Source organism: Petaurus breviceps, unplaced genomic scaffold (genome assembly GCF_028583685.1).
Source record: "Petaurus breviceps papuanus isolate PSGF00001 unplaced genomic scaffold, PetGlider_PUasm1.0 183, whole genome shotgun sequence".
NCBI lineage: Eukaryota > Metazoa > Chordata > Mammalia > Diprotodontia > Petauridae > Petaurus > Petaurus breviceps.
This window is the reverse complement of record NW_027185791.1, coordinates 14,609,233-14,617,277: the sequence shown is the minus strand read 5'-3', so window position 1 is coordinate 14,617,277 and position 8,045 is coordinate 14,609,233. Positions and strand designations below refer to the sequence as shown.

The 8,045-nt window shown below is 46.5% G+C and overlaps 1 protein-coding gene across 5 annotated transcripts in view; it reads right to left on the bottom strand.

Annotated features, from left to right (window-relative positions):
- Window positions 1–2,631: 2,631 nt before the first annotated feature.
- The window catches only part of TOM1L2 (target of myb1 like 2 membrane trafficking protein), a 151,148-nt gene continuing 145,734 nt past the window's right edge, over window positions 2,632–8,045 (bottom strand). For all 5 annotated transcript variants that reach the window (XM_069087874.1, XM_069087876.1, XM_069087872.1 and 2 more), the window contains 2 exons: window positions 7,328–7,364; window positions 2,632–3,953 (listed from right to left, as the gene is read on the bottom strand). In XM_069087874.1, coding sequence (XP_068943975.1) covers window positions 3,805–3,953; window positions 7,328–7,364 — 186 coding nt within the window. In that variant the 3' untranslated portion in view covers window positions 2,632–3,804. The remainder of the gene's footprint in view (window positions 3,954–7,327; window positions 7,365–8,045) is intronic.

The window sequence follows — 8,045 nt, the reverse complement described above, 5'->3', positions numbered from 1 at the left end:
TGTGTGTGTGTGTGTGTGTGTGTGTGTGTGTGTGTGTGTGTGTGTGTGTAGTGTAGGCTGCTGGGAGCAACTTCTCCCTCTGTGAGAGAGAAGCTAAAGCCAGACTAAAGAATAGGGAAGAGGCCTGATCGTTCTCTCCTCCTCCAAACACAGACAAAAGAAATGCATCTATAATAATAACATTTCAGGACTTTCTTTTATAAAGTGGGAGGAGGAAAAAAGATGAGTGGAGCACAGCTCTGTCACCTGTTAGCGGCTAGAGAGGGTAAGAAGGTCATGTGACTGGTACCCACTCCCCCAGCGTCATCTTTCCCAAACACTGTGTGTGGATGAGGTGATATCACCCAGGTCAGCACTAACAGAAGCTTCTGACAAACAGGCTCAGGGACTTGCAGCTGCCTGGCTTCTTAGGGTCTGACTAGCCTCCTTAAGAAACCTGCATAAAGACCCGGGATCCCCGGTGGCCTGAAGATGCGGGGGCTCAAATCTGAAACTTACGGAGGATCACTCATGCTCCACCATTTGGGGAAAAGCTTCACTTTGTCTTGGATGGGTCCGTGTACTTAAAGCTGTGCCAGAGAGATGCCTTCCCTCAGGCACGAGGAAAGTTACTGCATGCCAGAAGCTGGATTTCAATAAGACACCATCACCTGCCAGCCAGGAAGGATTCCTTGAAAAGAACTACAAGAACTCATCGGCTGGAGGAATAATATGATTGGAAAGAAAAGGCATCTCGCCCAGTGATGTCTGCAAGCTTGGCAAAGATAAGCCAGCTCTGGTCCCTATAAGAGGGTAGCTATTGGGGTTCAATTCCAGAGCTCAAGTCAGGGAGAGAAGAGGATGAGAAGCAAAGAAACAGCGACTGAGCCCCTTTGGCATAAACCCGGGCTGTCTTAGATCCCCCTCCCCCGGGCTTTAGATGACGCGAGGACATTGCAGGACACTGGCTGGAAAAGCCAAATGAAAGGAAAAATGAGAAAAAGAGGAAAGAAGGCAAGAATGTGGGAGGAAGTGAGGATAGAGGGAAACATGAGAAGGCAGGAAGGTCTAAAATCCAGAGGCAGCCAAGAAAATAGGAGTGGCAGACAATAGAGAGGATCTTAGGGTGAGGAACAAAAAAGAATAGCCCAAAGAAAAGATTAGCAGTAGCTTAAAGCAGTCTAGGTGAGTTCCATAAGGAGAATGTTTATGTGTCATCATAGTGGGTCTGGCTTTATTTAACTGAAGTTGGACTAGCCCTGACAGCTAGTCAGCGAGCCCAAAGTGCTTGCTCCCCCGGTCCAATGTTTAGGTACACATGGTGACTCAAAAGCCTGAAGGGACAATACTTATTCAGGTCACAGATGTCTGTGGTCCAACTGGAGTCTCTTGTTTTTCACCATGAGAACCAGCCAGGGCTAAATCTGGCTTCTGGCTCATCCACAAGAATGGCATTTAGCCTCACCCAGAACCTGGGCTGCCAGGTCATGTCTCTGCAGAATTTAGTCCCTGACACTAACACATCATCCCTTCTTTCCTGAAGGAAGAAAATTAATCAGCTCTGCTCTCTGCCAGCCATGTTCCCTACCTGAAACTCCTTTGGTGTTGTGCATGCCACTGCCCGGGGCCACAGAGAGGTCTAGGCTGGCCACGACATGCACAATAATGGAAGGTGTATTTAGCCTGCAAACATCAGGCTGCACTCTGGGCCAAGAGGAACATCTGCCCCCAGATGTTGATGAGGAACTCTGCAGAAATCTCCATTACAGGGAGCAGCATCTGACCCAACAGGTCTAAATGAAGCAAACTCAGACTAACTCATGTCAAGTAGCTGCGCACCAGCTGGTGGAAGTCAGCTCTCCGAGAACTGGCAGCGGGTGTGCTTATTGGGAGCCAAGTGCAGGCAGGGCAGTGCCTGGAAGAAAGAAGTCAAAGTACGACTCTGTTGGCTACAGCAGCATTTCCCCTTCCAATGACTGTGCAGTAGCAAGGTTAACATCTATCTGGCAGGCAGGCAGGCTGGGGAAGAAGGCAGGACATAAATGAGAACCCCCTCAAACATCCAGGTTCAAATAAGACCTCATGGATGGATGGATGCAAGCCCTGGCAAAGTGACTGCCGCCCCCTTGGACGGCTGGACACCCTCCCTCGGGCAGCCTGCTAGTCAGCCTTGCAGACCATCCTGCAGACCTGGAGCCTTTTGCAGGAAGCGAACCATAGGCACGGAGAGCCCTCCCCCTAAGGAAGAGACTGACTTCAAGTCTGTGCAGTGGGGGGACCCAACCTTACAAATGTGTCCAGGCAGCGCCCAAAGTAGTACAGAGATGCCTTAAGTGTTAAAGTAGCAAGTAAAGCTGTCCAGAGCCCAAACAAGTCAGCAGAGGAGGCTTAGACAGCCATTCCTTCAGATGGGGAGGCTCGTAGGCAGCAGAGACACAAAGCCCGCCATGAGTCACACATGCAAGACAACAACAAACATCAAATACTTCCTCCAGTGGTTCCTAGTGCAAAATCCTTTTAAAGCATGAGAGCCAAGGAAGTGGGAGGACCAAAGAGTGATGTCCTCAACTTCTCCTTCCTGTGAGGTCATTTAACTTTAGTGTTATTCCTACACGAGAGAGTCAAACTGCTGTGTGATCAATGTCTGGACTATTTAATAACAATTTTCACTCATGTGCTCAACTCCTGGGCTCCTTTCTTCCCTTTCCCTTTCCTTTCATTAACTAAACTTACTGGAAGCCACATCGAAACTGCATTCCACTAGAGGGAATGCCCTCGGCAATGCCTAATTTCTTTAGGAGGGCAATGCCACCCTTTGACAAAGATCTCAAGCTAAGTGGGTAGGGTGGAATCCACTAATGAACAAATGGCATGGGCTTACAGCAAAGGGCCTTCTATGTGAGTACCTGGAAAGAGAAGCCCAGGAGGACCTAGAACACAACAGACTGACAGGAGAAGTTTGCTGGAACATTGGAAATAACGCAAAACTTCTTAAAGTGCTAGAAGCCCCAAATACCCCAAGGGTTTTTTTGAACTGTATCAAGTTAATGTGTCGATGAGCAGCCGACAGAGGGAAGTCATCAGACCACCATCTAGTCTCCTGAAACCAACTCGGGAAAACTCACAGTGAAAGGAAGAGACCAAAGCATGGAAAACCTCGTGACACTTGACACGCCTTCTGAATTCCCCAGCTAGACTCTCCATTCTGGAACCTGGGGTACAGAGAAGTAAAAGAGGCGGAAGGCAGAATTCTAAAGCAGGAGTGACTTCACCTGGACCTGTAACTGGGACATCAAGAGTGTGATACTCCCTTACTTAAATCCACCCTGGGCCCAAGGGTCCTCCATTGTCTCTTGCTCGATATTTGGCCACAAGGCGAGGGGCAGAGGGAACCACCTTGGCAAGTCATCTCGAGTCTGGGCAGCGCTTCCTGCCATACTTGGTTTCCAATATGAGAAAAGTGAGCTCATGCATTTACATTTGTCTTGGGGGGGGGGGAACGGGGGGGGGGGGGTGGGGGGGGAGGGGGGGGGGGGGGGGCGGGTTTCAGTAGCCAATTTCACACAGCCCAGAAAGGAAAAGGTGGTTAAAGCTAGTATTGAAGGGTGGGAGACTTAGAGGAAATAAAATAGGGCTTCAAAGGAGAGACAGGTAAAGTTTCCTTTTTAGTGAGTGAGAGTGGTATGACTGGGGGAATGGATAGTGGGGTTAGAGATACAGGAGGGGTGACGAGGGGTCAGTGTTCGCCACAATGGAGGAGAGTCTGGTGTGCCCAGACAGGAGTGTTCTTCTGTACTGCACAGGGAAGGAGACCAAGAAAATGCATCACAGGGCAAAGAGGGCATCTTCAGAACGCTCTGGTTTTTTTCTTCCAGATGCATTTATGGGTAATGTTGGTGCCTCCACAGGGGGGGATGGTAGATTGGGGACCATTTCAGCAGCTTTGGCTCTTTCTTCGAGAAATTTGTCAAATTCTGCAATACAAAACCATTTTGAGAGCTAGAATTACCAGGGAAGTCCAGGATAAATGAATAAACATCAACTTTTTCCACAAGAAATTTAACTTCCACTGGTTTTTACAGAACTGTCTATTTCTGAAAGTCACAAAACCATTACAGAGGTAATGTGGCACAGGAGACAGAGTACTGGATTTGGGAGTCAAGGTCTGAGTCCAAATCCTACTTCAGACACTTAATAATTGGGTGACCCCAGGCAAATCAATTCACCGGTCTTAATCTTAGCTTCCTCATCTGTAAAAGGGACATGCTGACCTCTAACGTTCTTTCCAGCTCTCGGTCTACAATCCTGAACTGACTTGTGACCCAAAAATCAGATAGAAAAAAAGTTTTTTAAATTTCATTTATTTAAAGCAATTGGGGTTAAGTAACTTGCTCAAGGTTACGTTTTTGGGTGTTAAGTATCTGAGGCCGGAACTGATCCCGGGTCCTTCCAACTCTGGGGCCGGCGCTCTTACTTACTGTGCTACCTAGCCGCTCCCAAAAGTTGTTTTTTTTTAAATTCACTGCCTAGTTTTTCCTCCTGGGCTTGATCTTACCTCCAAGTTTCCTTCCCAGGACTCCTGTAGCATGGGTCCCCACACCCTGCTCCTCCCGCCTCGCTACATACACACAAAGCCTTCCTAAAGTTCTGACCACACCATCCATCCAATGTTCTGATCTCTTCTCTGCACTTGCTTTTAGCCCCACTCATCCTTCAGCACACTTATTGTATGAAGCCTTCTTTCCTGACTAGCTCACACTAATCTCTCTTTCTGAACCTCTTCAGAACTTAGCTTACCACACAATTAGCACTTCTCTCTTTGTGTATGCGGATACACCCATATATATGTATATATTCCCTCTCAGCGTTGTACAACTTAGAATTTCAGCGATTATTTATTTATTCAGAAATTATTTCACATGTATTAATCTTATGTTCGTAACACATTAGTAAACTCCTCATGCAAAGGAGTTGTAAAAATTTTAAATATATATATGTTACAAATTCACTTCTTAAATAATATAACATACAATATATATATGTATTCTGTATTCCCCATACAGTCTAGTATTTTGCTAGGAACAAAATAGTTGCTTAATGAACCTAAGTTGGTTGATTGCTTCTCTTTTGGTGGATGGTATCCCACCTTAAGCCAGGATCTGGCTTAAGACCTGGGGACATTCTGGAAGAATGAGATGATCTACAAATGACCACAAAGCATTGAATGAGGTTCCCTGAACGAATGAAGAAACTATTGAAGGTTACTTGACAGCATCTACTGGGAGAGGGGACATAATGGCAGCAACACTAAAGTATAAATGTCTGAATACAGGCCCCTTCTGAGAGGAGGAGGATGAGAGAGGAGAGAGAAGGTTATGAGAAGCTTGAAGGGAGGAAAGGAAGAAAACACAGAGGATGTACTAACGCGTTGGGGGCACCGAAGCCTAACAGTGAGAGAGAGAAGGAAATGGAGTTCCAGAGAGGGGTCACACAGTGAAGCATTAGTGAAGCCTAGACCAGAACCCAGGTCTCCTGCCTCTCAGTGTACAGCTTTTTCTATGCATATCAAGCTCAGAAGGGCTTCAGGGTATAGTGGTTAAGGGGGGCAGGGGTGGAGGGACAGGTAGACCTCAGTTAGTGTTGAACTCTTTTGCTGGAGGCTCTCTTGTATGCACCACTTTACAAAAATAGGCAAAAATGAAAGGCTATTCAGGATTGTTTGCAGAGTTGAGAAAAAGCTGGGACCAAGAAAACAAGAATCACAGAAAACTACTTCCCAGCAAATCAGATATCAAACAAAATTCTTTCTGACTTGCTGTTTGATTTGGGGGGTGGAGGGAAAGAGCACAGCCAGGGTAGGATTTATACACTGGACCATACAGTTAGAGTACAGAGACAATACAACTTGACGGGACTTGTTCCTCAATACTTTCTCTAGGTGTGGTATACCTAAAGCCACAAAATGGCCAGGGCTCATAAAACGTGCCCTGCTATGTCTCAAACACGTAACTGTAACCAGAGCCTTTTGGTTCAGTTACTGGGACACTGTGATATTGAATTCAAGAGGGGGAAGGGTTGTTAAGCTTTGGGTTGTTTTTTTTTTTAAACAGCTCAATTTTCAGAGTTCCCACCAGGTAAGGTAAAGAGAAGACTAAACACGAGAGAATCTATTCAGATTTATGTCTCTCAGGCTCCTAAAAGGTGACAGCTGATGTGGTTCAGTCGCAGCTGCACCAGACCTGAGTCAGGAGCCCCAGCCTTCAGGCCCAGGTCTGACAGTGGGCAAATTGCTTCGGCTCCTTTGCTCTCCAACATGCTCCTGCTTTCCCTGGGCTCGCATGGGAGCCCCGAGTGTTGGAGTGCCCCCAGTGCTCTCTCATCAACACCTCCTCTCAGAAGGGCCTGGTATTCAGACACTGATCCTGCAGTGCTACCACCATGATGTTCCCTCTCCCAACAGATGCAGCCAAGTAACTTCCAACATACTTTTCCCTCTGCTGTCAAAGTTCTCCTTGCACTTGGTTTGGGGAGAATGGACCAGGGTAAGAATCTCATGTTACCAGAACTTCCTCTCACCTCTATGGCAAAATGAAGCTGGTCTCAATGGTAAAATTTAGTTTCTTTTTTAGTTTTTTTTCTTTTAGAGTTTGGAACCCAGTGATGGAAGTTCCTATCTCTGCGATGACTTGGGACTGCTATCAGGTCTTGTCAGGCAACAGAGCTATTTAGTACTGCAGACAAGCCCAAGCTGCTGGAAATGAGCTTTTTCAATCTTCCATAGTAGGTTTTTTTTTCCTTGGGGGGAGAGGGAGAAGAGAAGACAATACTTTTAAGCACCTAACTTAACTTTAACTAAAGTTTAACTAAGAATTAGAGCAGGAAGTCGTGGAAGGAGATCGAAATAAGCATAGTGAATAAAATGCTCGATTGCCAAACGGTTTTAGTTAAAAATAATACTGCCTATCCCTGTGATTTCTGTAAGGACTCGGCCTCCAAGGCTTCATCTGAGTGTTCTTCCCAGACAGTGGGCGCAGCTCAGTCACCACCCTTCAATGCCCTGCTCCGACCTGGCTTGGGAGAGAACACCTCCAGGGCCACGGTGGCCCTGACTGGTTGGTTCTAGGCAAGAACAGGCTGGTGGGGGGAGGAGCAGCTGTCTTGTCCTGGTATTTGGCCTTTTCTATATGGCTCCCCGTTAGACTGTGAACCCCTTGAGGAGAGGAACCATGTCTTATTCTTTTCTTAGAGTCCCCATTAGGCCTCAAATGGGCCTGAGTCAATGCTCACTAAGTATGTTGATAAAAAGAATCTTTGGCTGCAAAGGTCCCTTTGTGCACCACATACTTACCTTCACTCGTGACTCCTTCCTCCGGCTCATCACCTTTCTGTGATAGGAACAAAGAAAAGGCAGTTTTAGTGTCCCCTGCTGTGTCCTGGCCCTGCATTTTCCACTGACCTCCCTGGTCCATGGAAGCACAGCATGGCCTTTAGATTCTCAAGAGCTGGGCAGGAGGGGGAGGGTAGGCATTTCTCTTTTTCTATAAAACAAGTACCATCCTGCCCGATGGTATAAATCACATGACCTCCCCATTAAGGCTCTGGGGCGTTTCTCTCAGGTCATAAGGCGGCAGAACCAATAAGCATATGCTATCGATGATGGATACTGAATGTTCTAACTGCATTTAATTCTCATTCATTCCTCTAGCCTCTTTGCTTCTAAAGAGAAGAGGAGCTGTCGGAGAGGAAGCATGCATCCTTCCTGAAGGCTGTGTTCCTCAGCCCTTTTGAAATTGTGAAATACTATGGTTGTTGGCTAGACCTTCCATGCAACTCTCCCCGCTAATACTATATTTTTTAATTAGAAGTTTTAATTAAAGTTAATTACAATTATTTCATTTTGAGAATTTCATTATTCTCACGGATACAATTGGACCCACCCTAAAGTGTTATAAAGCCAGGGTAGAAATCACCAGCTTAGAGGAAAGTGATAAACTCCCATGGACCTTACTCTCATACCATACATGTCCCCTGCCAACGAAAACTATAATGTGAAAGGTTTTAGGAAA